Here is a 22,801-nt window from a genome sequence, read left to right on the forward strand (position 1 = left end):
CTAAACAGCCTTTTCCTATTAATGTTATGAGGTATGGAGAAAACAAGACAACTCTGCATGCACAACTTTGACATGCATGCACCATGCAGGCAGCATACACAATAGTGAAGAAGTGGAAGGAGGAAGAAATCTGAAGTTGTACTGTACCACGCTTTATCATAGAAGTAATGGACTAATTCCTCAACTCCTTGCCAATAGCAAAATGGAAAGCAGAGACAAGAAAAAGACAGGACAGTGGTGTCAGAGGACCAAGACACAACAATGAGCAATTGCCATGACCAAAGAGTACCCTCTCTTTCATTACATAGTTGTTTATATGAACCTATTGAGGAAATCTTTTATTCCAGTGTACTAACGCAGGTCTTTTACATAAAGCAAGTATATCCCTGAATCTTAAGAACAAATCTATGCCAACTTTTCAAAGGACAAAACTGACTTGGCACCTAATTTCTACTCACCTTTATCAGGAACTCAGCATTGACTCTAATTATAATTTGAAGGATTACACAGAAATTCTAATAGCCTCTTGATTTCCTGCTCATCACATTGTTTGAAGGCTTTATTTGTCTATATCAGATGTAGGAAACCTGTGCACCTCCAGATGTTGTTATATTCCAGCTCTCATCATCCTCACCATCGGTCATGTTGGCTGGGGCTGATAGGGGTTGCCATTCAACAACATCCAGAGGGCCACACATTGCCTGCCCCCGGTCTGTAGTCTATCATTAATGCTCAAAAAGTAGTATGTGATACACTATAAGCTTTTGGCTTTCCCTCACCCAAAAATGAGTCAGGGTATTTCCACAGCTCATAATCTCCTAAATCCACAACTACTCTGCCCAACCCCTAGCTGGTTTTGCACAAGTTTCTATCCTGAAATTATGCCAAATTTGTTCCACTTACTTCCACCATCCTGACTCAATATAGGTATGATTGGTCCTTTGATCATCAAACTAATCAGCACTTCTGTGACTGTTCACATACCAAAGACTCTACAGAGAAGCTTCCAGGCAACTGGGTATGAGGGATTGAAGTTTACCAGTCTAGATGGGTGATGGGGGAGCCTCCAGTCCCTTCATGTGTTGTTGGATTCCAATCCCATCAGCCATGGATGTTTGGAGTTGGAGTCCAACAACATGTGGAAGGTCACAGGTTTACCACACCTAGTCTAGACACATAAGCAGCTTCCTATGCTGCTGTTGCACACTCTTGCTGCTTCCACACCACAGACAAATCAAGCCAGAATTAGGCTTGTCGTTTCATCTGAACCCAGGTTTGGACCTGTTTCCCTCAAACAAATGTCAAGCAGTGAGCAAAGAACAAGCCTTGGTTACTACTTGTGATTTGTTGGAAGGAAACAAACTATGAGCCCAGATTTGGACAACACAAAAAGCAAACAGGTTTGTTTTAAATTAGGAATCGGAAAACATTTTCAGCCTGAAAACTATACTGCCATCTGGACAACCTTCTGGGAGTGGAGACCACATGCTAGTGCCGGGAAGGCAAAAGTGGGTAGCTCCTTTCTATAGTACATTAGTTTCTACACATGCTCACACACCTCTCTTAGTCCAGCCAGATAAAAAAAGAGTCATTATCAGCGTCCAAGGACACATTCCAGCCAAGCAAAAACTCTAAAGGAGAATGTGAGGTAGGGCCAGTTAGGGGTGTAGTTTGGGGAAACAGTGTTGTTGGGGAGGGGGCTTTACTCAGAGAGAGTCCCAAAGTCTGGGAAGAGGCCAGTAGGGTTGCATTTGGCCCCTGGGCCATAGGTGCTCCATCCTGTTTCAAACTTTGGCTTAATGTGATGTGTGAACTAGGCCAGTTAGTGCATTCCACTGAACTCTTTCATATTACTTATTTCACTGATTTTCTAGCCCTAAGCAACTTTCACTGCACAGCTTATAGCATTGACAATTAATGAACCACCAAATATGGAAGACATGCTAAGATCATAAGGAGCATCCTGTTGGACCACAACAGAGGTCTATCTAACCCAAACTCTATGAGAAGATGGGCCTAGGCAAATTCAGCTAAGCAGCCAAAGTAGTTCCTCGTCCAAGTGTAGTCCAGTATAATGGAAACTAGGCATTCATTTGGGAATGAGACCCCCTGAATCTCAGGGGTAATGGATTTGAACGACATGTTGGGAATGTAGCACATCCGTGTGTTGCTGTTTAGAACAGGGGCATGTCCACAGCAGGAACTGCATATAGCAAAGTCCAGATCCCAGGGTAAGGGTCAAATAATGCCAGTTCTCAGTTCCAATTCTGCCCACAATATGAAATAGGAGCAGGTTTTTGCTCTATTAAAAAGATAGCGCGCACACACACACACACACACACACACACACACATATATATATACACACACACACACACACACACACGCTTACCAGTTAGTATTTAGTCCTTGTTTAGTTCCCAAATAGCATTCGCACAACATACGTAGCCCTTTAGTTATCATCCTTTTATATTCTTAAGAACATTACCGAAGATCTTAATTTCTGCCCATACTTAATTTATATAGCAGCATCTAACTGAAGCTGAGAATGCAAATTCTCAAACTACTAAAAAAAGGATGTCACCACTCAACTTTTAATAAAATTGATTGGAATACATCCTTACTTTGCAAATAAGCTTTCTAGGGTATGGATAATTTAAAATGCAAAAATATCTACCATAAGTAAATGAAAATGTTTACACAAACAAGGTAGCCACTTTATATTTCCCCTGAAATAATTTAAGCTAGTGCTTCACAATGTATCAGTTTTACTAGTTTTCTACTCTATTTTAGTACAGTACAAATCAACAAATTTGTCTTTTCTATTGTGCATAAAGAACAATATCCCATTTTAGATCAAGCTGTTGCTAGTTAATGAGTAATATTAATAAATCATGCATTGCTGGAAAAGCCACTACTCCCTTAATTTGTTACTCTGGCACATTGCTGATTGAGAGATCTCTTAGAAAAGCTTCACAGCTGAAAGAAAAGTTTAATTTTCCAAATATAGCAATGTGTCACATACTGTTATCAAAGTATGACTTGTATGAACACATCTCCACAAATATCAAACAAATATATTTGGATGAGCATACATGCTGATAACATGAACAAACGGGACAAACACGCACTTTAAAAGCCATGAAAGGGTGGAGAACAAGCAAACTTTCAGGATAGATGAAAGAAAGGTTTCAGGTAGCTTTTAAGATCTATTATTAAACGATTTGATAAAGCTGTTAAGTTGCAGTTATATCGTTAAGTGAAAGAGGTGCTGAGGTTAGACCACAGACTCGCATGTGTCTGATGTTTTTGCTTGAAAGAACAGAATGCTACACAATGAACAGTGCGTGCAAAGGGAAAACTGCTACTGGAGCACAGTGAGGGATATGAGTGAGAAGTACAGACTCACTCTGTCTGCGTTGCGGTGGAACAGTCCGAGGGATGCCCTGGAATGAGCCCTGCCAGGGAGAGAAGGAAGGAGCAGAATACCCACCCTGTGCAGAGAAAGATGGGGGAGAAAGAATAATAAAAAAGAGAACGGAGAGGGGGCAAACAGCACCAAAAGCCGCATTGTTCCTCTTACTAAGAACAAGTACTTTTAAATCTGAAATAGTTGAAAAGATCAGCAAGGTTTGTAAAAGCTCGATTCTGGAAAATATTTGAAGGAAAAATTGGCTTTAGGTATTCGAAATGTATTTATTAAATGCAACACCAAGTCAATCAAGACAAGAATAGCCTTTTTATATACATTGTAAAATTGTTTCAGAGTACCTGGTGGAAGTAAGTGGTTTGTTTATCAAATTCTAATTTATTATAAAGATCAGCGAAGACGTCCAAAGAACAGGGAAGGCTTTAAAAGTGTATGCCTTTCAAACCTGAAAAGATTACAGCAAGGAACTTGATTCTCTATTGCCTGCATACCTCAAGATCTTTGAAAGATGTTTTAATGGGACCCACACTTTACACCTGGGATGAGATGTTAAGCCTGACGTACACAAATAATTACAACTCACAAAATCCAATCAGCATAAACACAAGACAATACACTAATTAAAATGGCTTACTGAAATTGTAAAATTCTTAGAAGTCCTGGGTAAATAGAAATAGCCAGACTGGCACCCAAAGGGCAGAATAGGTCCTAGGTGCACTCCCTCTCTCGGTCATCACATTTGTCCAACATCAGAACACCTGAAGAGGAGTGTTGGTAGATAGCTGAATTTGTGGGCAGGGTGATGTTGAGAAAGGACTTTAGCGTCAACATGAGCAACTCAAACTGGGTTTGAAAAATCAAATGGTGGTCAGTGAAGCTCTTTTGATACTGAAGGGAGATGTTTCTAATGAGATGCCCTGGTTAACAGTCTCATGGTACAGTGTCTATCTGTAGTTTCCAAACCATCTTTTAAGGATAGCCCCATATATAATACATTCAGACTAACAAAAATGTTATCTGATCATGGATAATTGCAATTGAGTGCATGCTTGGGTTTTAGGTTTGTTTCAGACTGTAAAAAGACGTAGCTCCAAAAAAGCTTAAATAGTTTAAGAAGCAGTTAAAAATTATCCATGGCAATTGCCTTTCATTCCAGCCACTGCATAGAACAGTTGCCACGTGAAGGCCAGTTCATGCATCCCCTGGGCAATAATCATCATGTGAATATCAATCTCCATTTTAATGTAGAAAAAGGGGTGCCTAGTTTGTTTGTCTCCATGCTAATAAATAGAGAAATGCCCTTTTGAGGATAGTGAAACCACGTCCTCTCAATTTGTTCTGCAGCAGGTGCACACATGCATGAAACCTGAGTAACTCGGTCTTTTAAAAATACATTTGGCAGCCACAATAGGACTTGCTCTCAAATAATGTGCACAGGACTGCTACTTTAGAAAGAGTGGACAGATTTTGCTAAGTTGAAACATAGGGAATAGTAGTCATTATATTGTGGTGGGGGTTACACACACACTACATTTAAATCTGACTTACATAGTTAGCTAGATAGAGGGGAAATTTCAGATGAGACTAAATTCTTAAAACAGCTCTATAACCTGCATATGTGGATTCTATATATTATGCTGAGCTCCAGAAAACAAAAGCTTGCAATACAAGCAGAACATTCAGCAACTTTGCTTGATGTTACAAGAGATATTGGTGATACTTTTGATAACATACAATGAACGGTACAATGGTATGAAGAATAGACAATATAGTATTGCAAAACAGTTATGTAAATATCCATTGCTTTGGTTGCCTATGTGAAGAATCAACTCTGAGCAACCTTTAAATAAGATTTCTTCCTTTTCTACAAGGCTGCAGTAAATCTATAGTGGTTTGGTTGCACATCAGTAAACCATAGTTAAACATATGAAATAATAAAAGTTGTTTTTTTCCACTGGTGGACTGCAAAGTTGCTACGATCACTTCTTCCTTTGGCTGAACCCCTAGCGCATAACTTGCACTCTTCTAAATCAGCTATTAACAATGAAGGTTTTTCTTTAATAAATTACAGCAAAGAAATACACAAATGGTGGCATTATAAAGCTGCTAGTATGCCTGCCCTCCCATCTCTCTCTCTCTCGTGTAATATTTATGTGAGAGATGAATTAACAGCTGTAATTCCTAAGGTAATGCTGTAACCTTATTGCAGAGGGGGTGTAAAAGGGAAGTTTAAAAATGGGCTTAAATGTTTCTCTCTGTCGTAAGCTGCGGAGCTGGCCTACCTATTTGTGGAAACATAAAGCTGCTGCATTCTTTTTCTCCCCCCTTGACAACTAATGGGGGAGGAGAACTGAAAATTAACCATGGGCAGAGCCAGAAGCAGAACAACTCAGGGATAGGTTGCAGATTTTGATACATCACCATCGTGCCTGCCCTGAAAACTGCAGCAACAGAAGCTCTGTAGTCGATATGGTAAAACACAAGCCCTTCCTTTTGAAGCAAGTGTCCAGTCTACCCCTATTAAAATGAAAGGGAAAGTGACACTACCACACACTTTGGGCTAATTAGGGTCCATTTTATCCTTAGCAACTTCTCAAAATTGGGTAGGAAAAATAACTTCACATTTTGCCTATCGTCATAAATTAACGCCCCCCCCCCGCAGTGTGTGTGTGTGTGTGTGTGTGTGTGTGTGTGTGTGTGTAGGAGGTTATACACCACTTCAAGAATGGTTCTCCTATATTTAAAATAAATTATTACAGCACACTGCAGAATTCCATCAGACCACAAAAATCAATTTTACCGCAGGAGGTTAATTCTGTTCCAAGCTGATTTTTATCTTGAAAGAAACGTTACTTAGTGCAAACTTACAACACTGAAATTTTATATGGGGGGGGAGTAACTTCTAGATTCAGCTAGTGTTAAAATCTAAGCAAGGATTCAAATTCCTGGAATAGTCAGGTAGGCTTTCTGGGGATAGCTCTAAGTATGGGTCATTAAGGTAGCAAAGGAAGTGGCTCTGTGTAGCAGATGTGTGTAGTTAGTAAGATAAAGACTTGTGAGCTGAGTTTTGTGTGTGTAAGTTAGAAGCTGGAGGAAGAAGTATGCCTGATTTCTGCTCGTACCCAAGGCTGTGGCTATGGGTGAAGCAAGACTCTTCTGGGATGTTAATGCAGTGAACCCCTCCATCATAGGCTCAGGTTGTAAATAAACCATATATCATAAAGACACCACAGTCTCTGCTGTTCCTCATTCTGAAGGAAACACAAACTTGGGTGCCTGGAAACCCTGGAATCTCACACTGCTCTGGGATTGAGGTGGCATGCAACAATATCTTGTTCTGGGTGGATGGGGGGAATATTAGGAGAAACATTCAACCCCTTTCATTATTTACTATGGGCCCAGTATTTCAGCTAGTCATTTTTTGTTATTGTTTCTGTTCTGCTATAGGAAAATGACAGTGGTTTCTAATAATACTTCTTGGTGTGTTTTTTTATTATGCATTTTGTGTTTTGATGCTGTGAACCACCCTGAGTTCTTTGGATGAAGGGCGTTAGACGAATTTAAAAAAATAAATAAACAAAATTATTCAATATGGGGGTCTCAACAGGTCAACTGAAACATGCCTATATGCGTATATCTATCTGTATACTGAATTAGTTTCAAATGAAAATAGTAAGAATAAAAATATAGAATATTATAGAATTTGTTGATGAATCAGTGAGGTTCATTTAAATTGTCCTTCAAAAATTATTCAAAGTAGATTAGAGTCAGAATGTCAAGAAGAGTCAAATCAGGAATTCTGAGTTTATAGTTTTGCTTTAACCTAATCAAGTATGAATTCCAGTACATATTGCACTGTGCTAGTTTTATTTGCCTACAACAGGGGTCAGCAAGGTTTACCTCGCCTGGGCCGGTTCACTCCAGCAGAGATCCCTCCATGGGCCGGATCATGAACACACTCGCGATTTCAGGCATCTGCATCGACATGATTTCTGGCGCCACGGAAGCAAGTCCCCGCACTGCACTGGTTTAGCGCAGCACGTGGGGACTCGCTGAGTGGGCGGCTCGGGGGCTGGTTAAACGACCCCTGTGGGCCGCTTGTGGCCCACGGGCCTTAGGTTGCCAACCCCTGGCCTACAAATATACAAAACACATCCAATCATTATGATCTGAGTATGGTTTTTTTGTTATTTGTTCTTCCAAATCATGTACTGAAAAATGTGAAAGATGTTTTTTCAGCACAAAACACTAAAGCTCACTTCTAGTCCACAACAAAATGTCCACTAACAACTCTTAGAAATAGTATAGGAGAGGCTTCTGGGGCAGTTTCATAGAATAATTTACAACTAAAGACCATATAGTACTTCTCAAATCATGCCCTGGTTTGCGTAGCATGTTAAACTACTATTTTCCCTACTACTGCCACGAAACAAGTCAGAGTTTGGATTGTAATGACACCTGAACCCAGGTTTTTCATTTGTTTCACTGCCTACAAACTGTAAACAATAAGCAAAGAACAACCTTGGGATACTGCTTCTCTGTTTAGAGAGAAACAAGCCAAGGTTCAGGCATCACAATCCAGATGCTGGCTTGTTTCCTGGCAACATACCCACACTTAGCAACAGGAACTTTTCAGTAGTGTGCACTAGTACACTGCATGTTCACATTAAAATATGGGCTTGTTTTTAACCATAGTTTAATGTGCCATGAGAACTACAGCAGTATAATGCCGTTTCAGGGCAATTCTTTTAGTGCTATTTTGCCTCTAGTTTACTAATAGTTGAGCAGGACAGAACTGCAGGCCTAATTATGCCACAGCCGGGTCCACTGTTCCATTTGTTCATGTCTAGCCATATTATGAAGTCCACACAGGTGCCTGTACCATTTGTGGCACACATTCTGCATACTAGCAACCCATAAACTACATACTGCACTGCTAGGAAATTCCATTAAAAATCAGTGATGTGTAGAGCAGTGTTTCCCAACCGGTGTTCCGCGGCACACTAGTGTGCCGTGAGACACCGGCTGGTGTGCCGTGGGAGGAAGGCGGGCGAGTCGGGCGGGGAGAGGCGGCGTCGGCGTCGAGGATCCGCGTCGAGCCGGGGGCGGCTCCGCGGTGGTGGTGCCGAGCGGCGGGGCAGCGCGCGCAAAAGGGAGGAGCGCGAGACAGCGGAGGAGGAGGAGGCCGGCATGTCCGGGCAGCAGCAGCAACAACAGCAGCAGCAACTCCCGCCGCCGCCCCCTCCTCCGCCCGCTATCGCCGCCGCCGCCTCAGCTGCCCTCGCTCTGTTGCCTCCTCCCACCCCGGCAAGGGGGAGGGAAAAAACTTTCGCTTTTGTGCGTCCCTCCCGGCGTGACGCTGCGCGCTGACGTCACGGGGCGGGGCTTTAATGGTGGTGTGCCGCGAGATTTTTTTCCGGCTAACAGGTGTGCCGTTGCCCAAAAACGTTTGGGAAACACTGGTGTAGAGCATGTGACATCATAGAACACTTTGTTGCCATTTCAACAATCAAAATATATTGCTACAGTTTGCATATAAATTTTTTCTTTACCCTAGAAAAGATGCTCAATCATCAATGTTGAATAAGATGCATAGAATTAGGAAATCCTCTCTTTCCTCCTCAGAAATATGAAAACACTAACCTCAAATTAGCTAAAAGGGGTAAGGACAAGTGAACCCCAATTTTTCTCATTCAAATCTAGAACTAGTGCAATTTCTGCTGGTGTCCAGCGTTATTCGGAAATCCAAAAGGATCACAATTTTCTTCCGAGAGCTATTTCATATTTTTGGTAAACGTGTGCTCCACTGCTGCTGTGCATTATGAATGCTAATGGAGAAGATGTTCTACTAGAATCCATCAAACTTGTAAAGAATTATATTATCATCTACACCAATACTTCAGATTCCAAAATTGGAAACAGAAATAAACCCAGGACTAAAATTTGACAGTTATTAAAAAGACAAAGAGATAACCTTGCCAGGAAAATATGTACTGGTAATAGATTCTCATGAGATTTGAAAATAGTGGATTATAGCCAACTAAGTTATACTCACAGCAGACCCGCTGAAACTAATTGACCTAAGTCACTAATGTCCATTCATTTCAATGGAACAATCCTGAATAGGACAAATATTGGATACACTCCAGTGAATTTAATCCATAAGAATTAAATATAGACTACAGAACCCATCTAAAATGATTTACTAAGATCCAAAATGGTTTTTCGATTCTGGAATGTCTGCAGTTCATATTAAAGTTTAATATGAACTACATTAGCACTATATTGCATTTTGATGGCATTCCTAAAAATGATGCTTAGGAATCAGGAAGGACTGGAAACTGAAATCCTACTTATCTGAAATCCTAAATTGTATTTTTAAGACTCAAATGAGAGTCAACACACACACAAAAATACACAACTGTTTGTCTCCGCCACCCGATAAATAACTATGTATATACAATGTAGCAGATTGCAAAACATCTTTAAAATTATATACAACTAAAAAGAAGAAATTGAAAGAACCCTAGGTAACATGGCAAGATGACGAAACCTAATGGATCTAAACCAGCAGCTATCTTACATAAACAACTGTAACTTTTGATCAACTACTCACAGCACTTTTCCTCCAGGAGGTCTGTGTGTATTTGTCAGCATATGTGCACGCAGGCTGTTCAGATATCTTGCTGTCTCTGTCACAGACACACCTAACAGACTTTATGCATACACAAAAGACAAACAATTTGATGATTATTTATTACGCTTTTTAGTTACTTTACATAACATCTCAAAATGTCTTACAGATAGTATAATACACAATATAACATTTAGCAAATGAATTAAACAAAATATGAGGTAGTAAGGCCATAAAATAATCCCTCCATACTCTCATGGGTTTTACCACCGCAAAACAGGCGCCACAAACTGCTGCTAAGAAAGAAGAAAAGGATGGATACAGAGGTCCAAAGGCTGATCCACATAATAGACATTAGAAATACTTAATTCAAGTGTAAACTGAACAGTGTGTAAACTGTACACAAACAGCAGTGCAGAATATAAAGAGTTGTAACCCATCAAGTTATTCCATTAGTTCAAGGGCTTCCACCTGCAGAACAGGACTTCCTCTTCCCATGCACTCCCCGCAAACCTCCCAGATCTCCTCCAGAAAGTTGGGGAGAAACCCATAACTGATGGGGGGGGTTAGTAGCAAGGACAGGAAATGAAAGTCCCATCCCATTGTGCAGTTGGAAGTCTTGCACTAAACAGAACAAGGTCATGGGTTACAACCCAGTGTCTCCCAGAAAGGAACCTAGACTCATATACCGTATTTTTCGCTTTATAAGACGCACCAGACCACAAGACACACTTACCGTATTTTTCGCCCCATAAGGCGCACCGGCCCATAAGACGCACCTAGTTTTTTGGGGGGGAAATAAAGGGAAAAAAATTTATTTCCCCCCCAGGTGCGCTGCGCTACACCAGGAGCTTGGGGCGTGCTGAGCTCAGCGCGCCCCAAGCTTCTGCGTGCGCGCAAGCAGTCCGCTAGCCTTGGGAGAGCCGCGGGGCTCTCCCAGGGCTAGCGGACCCCTGCGCTACACCAGAAGCTTGGGGCGTGCCGACCTCAGCGCGCCCCAAGCTTCTGCGTGCGCGCAAGCAGTCCGCTAGCCCTGGGAGAGCCGTGCGGCTCTCCCAAGGCTAGCGGACTGCTTGCGCGCACCTAGAAGCACAGGCTGCCGCCCCAAGCCTCGCGCACCCGGTGGGACCTCTTGCCGGGTGCGCAAGGCTTGCTGACACTCGCCCGAAGCAGGCGAAGCCCTCCGGAGGGCTCCCCGTGCTTCGGGCGACAGGCTGCCGCCCCAAGCCTCGCGCACCTGGTGGGACCTCCTGCCGGGAGCGCGAGGCTTGCAGCCACTCGCCCGAAGCAGGGGGAGTCCTCCCGAGGGCTCCCCGTGCTTCGGGCGACAGGCTGCTGCCCCAAGCCTCGCGCACCCGGTGGGACCTCCTGCCGGGTGCACGAGGCTTGCAGGCATTCACCCCATAAGACGCACCCCGATTTCCCCTTCATTTTTGGAGGGGAAAAAGTGCGTCTTATGGGGCGAGAAATACGGTAGTTTTTGGAGGAGGAAAACAAGAAAAAAATATTCTGAATCCCAGAAGCCAGAACAGCAAGAGGGATCACTGCAAAGCGAAAGCAGCGATCCCTCTTGCTGTTCTGGCTTCTGGGACAGCTGCGCAGCCTGCATTTGCTCCATAAGACGCACACACATTTCCCCTTACTTTTTAGGAGGGAAAAAGTGAGTCTTATAGAGCAAAAAATACGGTATATCCTGATACTTTTATACACTTAAATTTATCACAGTTATCTGCAATTAACATGAAATATTTCCAAATCATTCACAACAATTTCAATTGTTTGGAGAGTTTTTCATTTTCATTTTATTTTTAAATACCTCCTTCCATAATAGTTCCCCTGAATGTGTTAATATTGTAATTTAGGCTTTACATTATAAGAAACATCATCTGCTGCTCTTTAAAGTATAGTTAGATTACTCATGCCAAGTCTTATCACTTGATACAAATTGCTAAATGCAGCTGCAGTAAGAGCAAAATAAATTGACAGTGTGATATGTTAAAATGAAGAATGGTGCGGTTTGAACTCCTGTTATTTCAGAATCCTGTGCTCTAAGTTAACATACACAGCACATGGCCATAATATGTAAGAACACTAAGGTATCATACTTCTGATCCAGGAATTCCTGTGACTGTTCCAATTTACATAAGCAGCTCCTATAAAAGGATTTCCCACTGACTTAAATATTGAAGTTAGTCCCACGCAAGTGAACAAGAAGTGCTGTCACATTGCTTTATAGAAATTATGGTAGATATCACATTCTCTGCAGAGTATACTGTATAATATACTCACAAGCCGATGCTCTAGTTGTTTGATTGTTTCATCCTTTTTCTTTAAATCTTCTTTAAGCTGTGTGATCTCATTCAGCAAATCATCAGTCTGCCAAACAAAAAGTGGAGATCTTAATGTTTTCCATGAAGTAGATAAACATAATTCTTATCTGTCCGGGGGGTCAGGGAAGAGAGAAAGTAAAATCTTTGTCTAGGAGCAAATTGCTTTTTAAAGTTTAGGCTCTGCATTATTTTCATTACCAAATGTTGAGAAAGAAAACGAAAAACAAAACAAAACTGCAAATATTGGCCGCATTCTGGTATCATAGTTAACAGTGGCGTAGAATGGGGGGCTGAGGGGGGCAGTTTTTTGGGGAGTGCATCATGGCGCTCTGCCGCATGGTGAGCTGTTGTGTCCTCAGCTGCCCTCCAGCTAGCTGTAGGGTGCAGTGAGAGGATTCAACAGCATATGACACCCTTCCTGTGAGCCCACTGCCACTCACAAAAGCAGCACTTGGCTTGCAGGGGCCAGGGTGATGCCTGTTGCTTTGCAACAGCTTGCGGTGCCCCATAAGTGTGCCCTGCTTTACAGCAGTGGGCAGGGGTCGCTCTGGCAACATACCCTACCCCACAGCATGTCCTGAACGTACCCTGGTGTATGCATGCCCTGGACACAGGCGGTGAATGCTCCACCACTGGTAGTTAAGCTATGGTTTGAAAGTTCTGGGCAATTAAATGGACAACTAACTATAGCTTACTTGGGGGCAACAGACCACTGGGTGATATCAAACTACATCAAACCTACTGAAATAAATAGACTTAATCTGATTTCCCTGAATCTACTCCAACATTATGTCTGAAGTTAAGATCCTCCCTTAAGTTTGGTTTGTTTGCAATCCTGCCCAAGCCTCTTACCAAATACATGTGGCAACAGCAGCTGGAAAACAAAATCTGCTCCCTGGGCCAAGTGTTTCTTAGTGGTGCTTTTCCTGAAACTGCCTTCTCTCCTCATTCTGCCTAGCAACATGGTTCTTTGCCTGCCCAGTTTTTCCACCAGAATTCTTATCTCTCAAAACAGTCTGCAGAGTTTGCAGCTGCTTTGCAAAGAAATAAAAAAATTAAAGGAACTCCTCCCCTTGTCACACCTACTAAGGGTAAACAAGATAATTCAATAAATAAATAAATAAATAGTGCTGACCTACACACTTGATGCTTTCCCACTAGCTCCTTCATTCAAAAGGGTCAACTCTGAAATAAGCACAGTTGGTTTACCTTATAAACTGGTTCAGGCTCCTGCAGTTCTGGGCTTGAAGGAAGTGAAAATGTGATGTTGTGGAGTGACACATTTTCATCATTCTGCAAGAAGAGAAAGGTTTCCATTTATTTGAGCACCTAAATCCTATAGTATTTGAATGATAAATACTACTAATTCCTGGATTATTCCTGACATTTTGAACAGACCTTGGGAGATCTGGTAGTTTCCAAATGGTTCCATCTTATCAGAGTTTTATTTCAAACACAGGTTTCCAAAACTAGATAGTGAGATTTGCTAATAAATTGTATGCACTGATTTTACTTTTCATTTTAGTTTCTCAGCACTAAGAATCTATCAGGTTCCTGAAATTGTCAAACAATTTCTGGTATCCATCTTCAAAGAAACTTTTCCCCCTAGCAGTATTCAACATGTTAAAAAATACTAGCTTTATTATGAAATTGCTTTGAGAGAGAGAGAGAGAGAGAGCGATGAAAGAAAGTGTTTCTTAATGCCTAGACCACACAATGATTTATTCAAGAATTATAAGGGCTGGAACTTAACTTGTTACTTCTAGTTTGTTTGCTGAATAATTTTAAAAAGGTCACATAGCTGTGGGGTGTTATACCATTCCACTTCACTAAAACTTTTTTGGTTCAGGGATTTACAGGAATCTTGCATCCTAGAAGGCTATTGAACTACATAAAAGTGAAGCTTGCATTTAAGCTATTTCCTATGTGTAACCAGGCACTTTGGTTATATTAGTGTAACAGATTTGGTAAGATTGAGATTGTAAATTTGTGTTTTGGCTGCACCACTAAAAGGGGGGGGGGTCCTCTATTCAAAACATTTCCACCACAAGTGATGTTCACTTCATGAAGTGTTCTACTGTACACTATTTACAGTGCACCAATTGGTATAAAAAAACAATAAAAATGAATGTTTAAAAAAGGTGCTTGGGGATAGGGCTTGTATCTGCACCTTCTCCTCGGCTTGCTAGTTTTCTATATACAAGAAGACATTCAATCATGTGAGCATCCCTCACCTGCAGTTTGAAGTGGTATAGTCCAGAGGCAGGATTAAGGCCTAGTTCTCACTGGAGTGCAACAGCAAACTGAATATCACTATTTCCAGCCAGGATCCACACATAATAGGTTGTTACACTATATCCCTAGCTTGATAGGACACATACAGTGTAGCACCTTTGTGCATTCAAAAAAGACCAGGTTACATATGGTTACTTTTTTTAAAAAAGCCCCCCTTGAAATATTCCGAGTATTTGAAAACAACCTTTTTTTCCAATTTTACTTTCCGTCTACATGGCATATATTGAATTCTTCTTATACTTCCCAGACTAGCTGAAAGATACATAATCACCATAGACTACTTAGTTGTTTTTAAGAACTAAGAATGTTGGGCTTCTTCTATTCAAAGGGACCTCATCATTAGTGACATCATAACTGTAATAAGCAAACTTCCTCTACTAAGCCAGCACTGTACTGATATGTTAGAAAATGGAAGATTTCAATTACAGTGGTGCCTCGCAAGACGAAATTAATCCGTTCCGCAAGTCTCTTCGTCTTGCGGTTTTTTCGTCTTGTGAAGCACGGCTATTAGCGGCTATTAACGGCTTAGCGGCTATTAACGGCTTAGCGGCTTTAAGAAAAAGGAAACAAACTCGCAAGAACTCGCAAGACGTTTCGTCTTGCGAAGCAAGCCCATGGGGAAATTCGTCTTGCGGAACGACTCAAAAAACGGAAAACTCTTTCGTCTTGCGCATTTTTCATCTTGCGAGGCATTCGTCTTGCGAGGTACCACTGTAATCATACATTTTACCAATGTACCATAATTTGTACTAGCAGCACACATTAGACTTGGGGGCACAATGATGTGATGTTTTATTCCACTTTCCCTAAGAAAAAGCAGTTTGAGGAGCAGATACTGAAAACTGTTCCCTCACTACATAGTGCTCTTAGACACAGCTGTAATTGAGAGGGAAAGATGCGCAGGAGGAAGCCTTCAAAATGCTGTGCTTTATATTTTTGTTCCGGCAGGCTTTCCCAGCGGGATAAATGGGTCTTTATCATGAGTGTCCATTTGTTGGGGTTTTAGTATTGTTTTAAATGTATCTGTTGTTTTTGTGTTTTTAATGATCTTACATGTAAATGGCCTTGAGACAGTGGTTTACCAGGTGAGTAACAGATCAACTGTAATAAATAATAATAATAATAATAATAATAATAATAATAATAGCAGAATGGCACTTAAGAGCAGTGCTTTACATACACAAGCACTCTGGGAAGCACAGCTCCTAAAGGAAGGAGCGTTCTGCCTTTCCATCCAGGCTGCTCTATAGCGAACAGCAGTACTCTACTTGCCAGAGGGCCTGACTAGAGGGAGGGCAGCTAGAGTGTCCATTACTGGGTAGGGTTTCTTGAAGATGAAGTCCTTTCGTACTTAGAAAAGTCAGGTATGTTATTCGCAGGTACAAAAATAGAAAGTCTGAGTCAAGACAGTTATGCACAGGAAAAAGGGATGACGTTTACGGTTATTGTTTTCGCAAAGTAACTTCAGAAGCAGGCCTCCCTCTCTCTAGCGAGGCTTAGACTAGACATTTGCAAATCCAGTCCAGAACAATTAGGTTAACACTCAATTTAACTTACACATTTTCAGTTCTTTGACTAAAGCTTTATATGATCCTATCAATAAAGCTATGTGTGCAAGTCTCTCTAACAATCACACCTTTTTCTTTTTCGAATTATTATGCAGAAGAAAAACAATCCACACGCATGTGAATTAACACCATAGAAATATGAGCACTACAAATCTGGCTGAGAAGTGTTAGAACATTCACAACCATTATTTCATCTAAAGCAGGTGTAGGGAACCCTTGGCCCTCCAGATGTATAACTCCCATCAGCTCCAGAAAACATAGGCAATAGCCAGGGATGATGAGGGTCACAGTTCAGCAACATCTGGAAGCCCAAAGGTTCCTCACATCTAATCTAACCCCCTGTACACAGGTTTATTTCCTCCCCATGACAGAACCACATCACACATTCGGCAAAACATGTACTTCTGCTCCCCCTTGCATGAAGGGGAACTTATGAAGTGACCTTCAGTGACATAGGGCATTCTAACAGATTTTGCTTCACTTCCATGCATCTGAGCACAATTACATCACAAACAGTGTTCGAAACTCCTATTGTTCTAGGCTCATTGGCAACAGGGAATTTCATTAGCACAAGTACCGGTAGTTTCTGAGCACTGGGCACAGTACTGCGCTTAAGATTTCAGGTTAAAACTGCAGAGTAGAAGAAAAGAAGGACCTTTTCTGCCTCCCCACTTCCAGCTACTCTCTGAAGACTGGAAATGAGACCCTCTTAAGAACATTAGGGGGGTGGGCAGGGGAAGGACTAGACTATGTGAAAAATGAACGTATTGTTTTAGCTGCATTTTCAGCTTTGTATTCTTGTTATAAAAAGAGTGTGCCTAGACATTCCGTTGTTGCGCCCATAACCTAGGTTTAAGGTGCCACTTAGCTCCTAGCTTTCATTTTTCAGTTTCTAACACTGATCACAAATGAAGCAATTTAATTCAAATGAAATACGATTGCTCGCTATTTTTAAAAAAACAACAACAACACCAAGCCACCCTAGTCTTTTACTTGATAATAAAGACTAGAATCAAAGGAGGGTTAGGTCAGTTGGTATGGTGGCATGTATGTACACACACATTTATTAGCATCAAGTACCGTAACACAAACTAGTGACAAGTGTCCCTTCAATTCCCATGTTAAAAACTTGCTAACCTGATTAAATATTCTTTTCAATTTTAATAACTGAGTTTTCACAGATGTGCAGTCTTGAACCATATGCCGAAGGGTCATTTCATCCAGCATCACAGTGTTTGCCGGCAAACTTCTCAGAGGTGGGTACAAGCTTGGTGCTCCATATCCTTCAAGGTGACCAACAGGAGGAGAGTCAAAATAGTTGCAGCTCCTGAAAAGTGTTTTAGAAATGTTTAATAGACAATCTTCTGATGTTTTTCGACAGCATATGTACAGTATATACAAGAAAAAGGAGCCTTTTCTACAATATAAACTGTAGACTACAAGCACTAAGTACTTTCAGTCAGCTTTAACCAAATGATTTCTGTTATCTCCTTAAACACCGTTTGCCAAAGAAGTTGTACATATTTACACCCCCACCACATGTGAACATAATTCTCTGTTTCCTCGCATCCCCTCCAACATAACACCAAATAATCCTTGTTTATTTGATTTAATCTGACTGGTGTTAAAAACCATCTCCAAACTAATTTATAATAATTTTCTTTTATTATATATAGTTTTAACAACAACAAAAAAAGAGTGAAAAGTAAGGGCCTTACCTGTTCAGATCATTTCTACTATGGGAACAATGGTCAGTATGACCAAGATGATAATGGTCTTGGGCATTCCATCGTTGTGGTGTCCTCTTCCACAACCCCTCCTTCTGCTGTCGAATATTTCTTTCTGGCCGCTCATAACGATTCATATTTTCACAATCCACTACATAGATAATAGAAACTATTTCAATATTCATCTAAATGGAAATATGATCACCCAGAAATGCAAAGTGGCTGCCAGATAACTCATTACTGATTTACAATGATGTACGGAAATAAGTACAGGAACTGATGTACAACAAATTTGTGTTATCAACTGCTACTGTTGCTAACTTGGTGCTTTTAATTATTTGTATAAAACTGTGATGAGACTTTAATTACTGTTGTTCATCAGTTCAACTGCAAAAGGCAGGATACATATGTTTTAAATAACTGCATCCACAAGGTCACATTACTACTTCAGTTAAGAAACTTGTAATCAAAGCTTAAAACTGATGCTGACAGAATTCAGCAGTATTTTTTGTTGTAATGAGTAATTCCCTTGCCATCAGAATCCTAAGATTTAAGAGCAACCTTTAAAAGCAACAGAAACAGCGTTTCATTTTATGGCAAGATAGATATATGAATATTTAAACAGAAAGCACAATACAAAACAGAAATACAAAAAAGTTTTAACATATACATTCTATCACATAATGAAAATGAGATTTCAGAGATCTCTCAGTTTGCACGAGCAACAACAACAACAGATTAGTCAGTGAAAGCTGTGACTGGCAGCTACTTACAAGCTATTAAAAAGCCAAGTAAAAAATAATAATGAAAAATACTGCCAGGAAGGAAAAGTTTCAAGAAACCCTTTAGGCTTTTTACTTACCCAGACACTTTCTCTTCACATTGTCAGGCCTCGGCTACAAGAAGCTTTTCATAAAACTGAGCAGTCTTATTCTACTGCCTACTCAGACATAGTTTTGCATAAGACCATGGTAAACAGGCCTTCCTTCCTGCTCATTCCCTGCTTGCGTATTGTTGGGAAATGAGCCCAATTTGACCCTGTGATTTAGAACTACCGCCTTGCTCACTGAGAACATACTTGCTGCACTAGAACGGTTGCTATAAATAGAGTGCAAGTTCCCACACAGACTCCAAAATGTAACAAGTAAAGTACAGCCCTATGAACTATTCTAACAAACTTATTTAATAAACTTTTTATGAGGAATCTAACAAGTATAAAGTAAGGTGCATTAAAAAACTTTTACACTCTGGCTGAGCTTTTACACAAAAAAAGTATGTGATTATTTAAAAATCTCTTATATAGAATGCAATACAAAACACATCAAGAATTCTCCTTAAAAGTACTTTGAAAGCTGAAAGCCATGACACTAAGTAAAATTAGTGCTCATAAACTGTTTGAAAAAGGTTTTAAGGAAATGCTGTTTTCAGAACAGGATGCTTTAGAAGCTGTATTACAGTAGTAGGAGCAGCAATTTCCCCTGAATAAAGACATGAAGCTGAACACAGGGCTCAGTGTTGCTGATGGTACCTCTGTGGATGTTTCCCAAGTTCAGGAAATGACAGTCATAGTTGGCAAGGAAAGAGAGATGGGCAACCAAAGTAGCCAGGGTAAGGGAAGTTGCAATAAAGCATTTAAACATATTCAAATTATTTCACTAACCATTATCACAGGGTGCGTCTTCAGGTAAGTCAACATCGAGCATAAGATCATCATCTTCAAGATCGCATGAATCAAGATTATTCAAAATATCCTACAAGAAAATAAAAAATACCTGCTACAAGATGTGCACATTTGTGTCTGTCTCTCCAGTTTAAACTATGTGCCTTTTGAAATAAACATTTCATTGACTCTCCAACTGTCTCACACATCAGAACACCAAAGTGAAATTACCATGCCCCAAGCCAAGGTGTGTCATCTTTTCAAGCTCCTGGAAGTACCAGGAGAACTAGCTTCCCTTCCCTTTCTTATAATGCACTAGTTTTATGGTGCTGAATCTTCCACATAAAAAACAGACAGGTTTAGAAACCAAGGCTAGAAAGGTATTAGACCTGCCTGCCTGAACAGCTGCAATGCTAGTCATGCAGAGGGACAGAAGAATCATTCCAATGGCTACAGCAGATCCATCTACAGATGTAAATTGCCAGATGCAGAGGGTAGGGGAAACGTCAGGGATAGCTAGGCCAGCTAGAACTGAGCAATCCCACAGGCCACTTTAATAGGTGGGTGCAGCTCTCCACCTGTCAGTCATCTGCCATCACCAGACTGCGAAGGAAGATCCATACCGAAAGTGGGGCTTGCAAGGATCAGTTGCCCTCAGGAGTTCCTGGTCAGAAACTGCCTACTGCAGTTGATCCTAGGGAGAGGGGGATTGCTGTCAGTGCCAATCTGTACTTTAAGGCATCCAACTGTTCCTTTGTAGCCAAGTCTTTACCTGCCTCACATTTGACATGATAGCAGATGTGGGGCAGGTGGGCATCACTTAGGGAAGAGAACCTTGTGGACAAAATTAGGATCCCTACAAGGTGGAGGTTCCCCCTACCTGCTCTATATAATTTAGTTTTGAAAGTGATTTTTAAATATAGTTACTGAGTAAACTTATAATTTTATCAATCTTAATAAGTCTATTACGTTAGAAAAATCTTAGCTGAAAATTACTCTGTCATTAAAAACAGCACAGATATATCTGTCAAAAGAAACTGAGAGTCCCTGTATCTCAGTAAATACCTTGCAGTAAAAAAAATAACCCTAATCTAATTCTGATATTTAGCTGCCTCATCTCATTAAAATTAAGAAATTGAAACCACATGGGAAACAAAATGATAGAGAACAATATAAACTTAGAAACATCTGGGCAAAGCTCACTGGCCATGCCATAGTGTCAAGCTTAGTGATATCCTGCACTCAAATAAATGAAGGATTGGCAGACAAGGTTTTGTTCTCCCCATTGCCTTACAACCATTACCTGAAACAAGTCAGAAAGTTACAGAAAAGTAAGGCTTGACTAGCAATCCCAACAGTGATATTCTCTCTTTCTCAAAAAGGAGGGGGGCAACTAGACTGATTTTGATATATAGAATTTTATGTTGTTATGTTTTGAGCTATCAGACTTAGAACATCACACAACTTAACTCCTACCCAGGTAACACAATTAGCACAATGTAATAGCATTCATACCTTTAAGAATGAAAAAAGGAAGATGATTAAGTGTAAAAATGCTCCACAACTTAGGCTTACTATTGCAGCTACCATAGAAACCATGTGGTAAGTCAGGGAGTCCTTCTAACCTTAATCAACTAGCTGTCCAATCAGGAAGCAGCAACCACTGACACTGCCTTAACATCTCCAGTCTCCCTGAAGCCAACTAAACAATCACATAGGTCAGTATGCCTGTTGTCATGGTGACAAAGAAGTGCTACTATTAGCATTTGAAGGCACCACCCCTCCATCATCTTATTGACTCAGGCAAGCAAGCAAAAAAAAAAAAATCAAAACAAAAACATCCATGAAGTATTTGCTAAAGTAAATATTAAAGAATAATTTATTTGGACAAAAAAAATGTCTCTTCCAATTTAACAAATTTAATTAATTTAGATGCAAACACCAAAAAATAGGGAGATTTAGCACACATTTGCTCTCCATGGTAGCTACGCATGTGCCAGATATTAGGTGTAAGATAGCTAGCCTATACAAATGTGAAGGCAAAATAAAAAATTCCTTCCAGTAGCACCTTAAAGACCAACTAAGTTAGTTCTTGGTATGAGCTTTCGTGTGCATGCACACTTCTTCAGATACACTGAAATAGAAGTTGCCAGATCCTTCTATATAGTGAGAAGGTGGGGAGGGGTGTTACTCAGAAGGATGGTGGGAATGGGAGATAGGCAGATAGCTGGGAGAGCCTGTTGACGACTCTTAACGACTGTAATAGGTCTTACAGGAAAAGGCAAGGGGTGGGAAGGTGAGAAATGGTTTAGTTATGTATAGTGAGATAAGAATCCAATGTCTTTGTTAAGCCCAGGTCTTTTCATGGTTTTAAGTTTGGTAATGAGTTGTAATTCAGCAGCTTCTCTTTCCAGTCTATTTCTGAAATTCCTTTGTGAAGGCAGTAACTAAGCACAATAATAATTCATCTGTAATAACAAGCATTCATATTGCTTGTAATGGTGTTATCAAAAATATTAGTACATGCTCCTTTTTAAAACAAATTAAAAGAACTCATTAGATTTCTATCCTCTGCACTAGAATGTGATTCCATTTCAAGAAACTTTTTACTCTCCCCACCCATCCTACAAGAATGACTGCATGAAGTTAAAAAAAAAATCTACATGTTTAGAACATACGGATAAAATGGTATGTCTCTAGCACACATGGAATTAAAATTAAAGGCATGCTTTTGCAAAGCTTCCCTGGTTATTTTCAAAAACACTTGTGAAGGAGAACTTTCCACTGGCTTCTGCCCACAGAATGTGTACTGAAACCTCAACCTCCAGCTCTACGTGTTTATACTAGTTCTGCATGGAGTGTGTGAACTGGAATGGTTTCTATCAATATGGTTACTTTTCACTAGCTTGTAAGATTTAAACATATAGGTCAGTGCCAACTGCAGCAGTATTACTCATTCCTAGGGCTCTCATCTACTTTGATTCCTCCCACATTTCTCTTTATAGGCTCATATTTGCTCAGCGTGGCAGGGCGTGCCTTCTACAACTCTCTATTTTATTTTGTTGCCAAAGGCAATCACCAAGCTTTGGTAAGTTTGGAAACAAAATGCAGACAAGCGTCTTACTGGTAAAGAAGTTTTGGTTTTGAACAGCAACAA

The 22,801-nt window shown here is 40.5% G+C and overlaps 1 protein-coding gene across 8 annotated transcripts in view; it reads right to left on the reverse strand.

The window, feature by feature from the left end:
- CCSER2 (coiled-coil serine rich protein 2) overlaps positions 1-22,801 on the reverse strand; it is a 53,950-nt gene that overhangs the window by 12,542 nt on the left and 18,607 nt on the right. For 5 of the 8 annotated variants that reach the window (XM_083502475.1, XM_083502471.1, XM_083502473.1 and 2 more), the window contains 6 exons: positions 19,645-19,735; positions 17,976-18,135; positions 17,395-17,584; positions 13,604-13,687; positions 12,354-12,440; positions 10,047-10,145 (listed from right to left, as the gene is read on the reverse strand). In XM_083502475.1, coding sequence (XP_083358601.1) covers positions 10,047-10,145; positions 12,354-12,440; positions 13,604-13,687; positions 17,395-17,584; positions 17,976-18,135; positions 19,645-19,735 — 711 coding nt within the window. Of the gene's footprint in view, positions 1-147; positions 188-3,409; positions 3,495-10,046; positions 10,146-12,353; positions 12,441-13,603; positions 13,688-17,394; positions 17,585-17,975; positions 18,136-19,644; positions 19,736-22,801 lie in introns of all 8 variants that reach the window. The other 3 variants (XM_083502478.1, XM_083502476.1, XM_083502477.1) reach the window with 2 other exon arrangements.

The sequence above is a fragment of the Podarcis liolepis genome (assembly GCF_965112155.1).
Source record: "Podarcis liolepis genome assembly, chromosome: 5".
Taxonomy (NCBI): domain Eukaryota; kingdom Metazoa; phylum Chordata; class Lepidosauria; order Squamata; family Lacertidae; genus Podarcis; species Podarcis liolepis.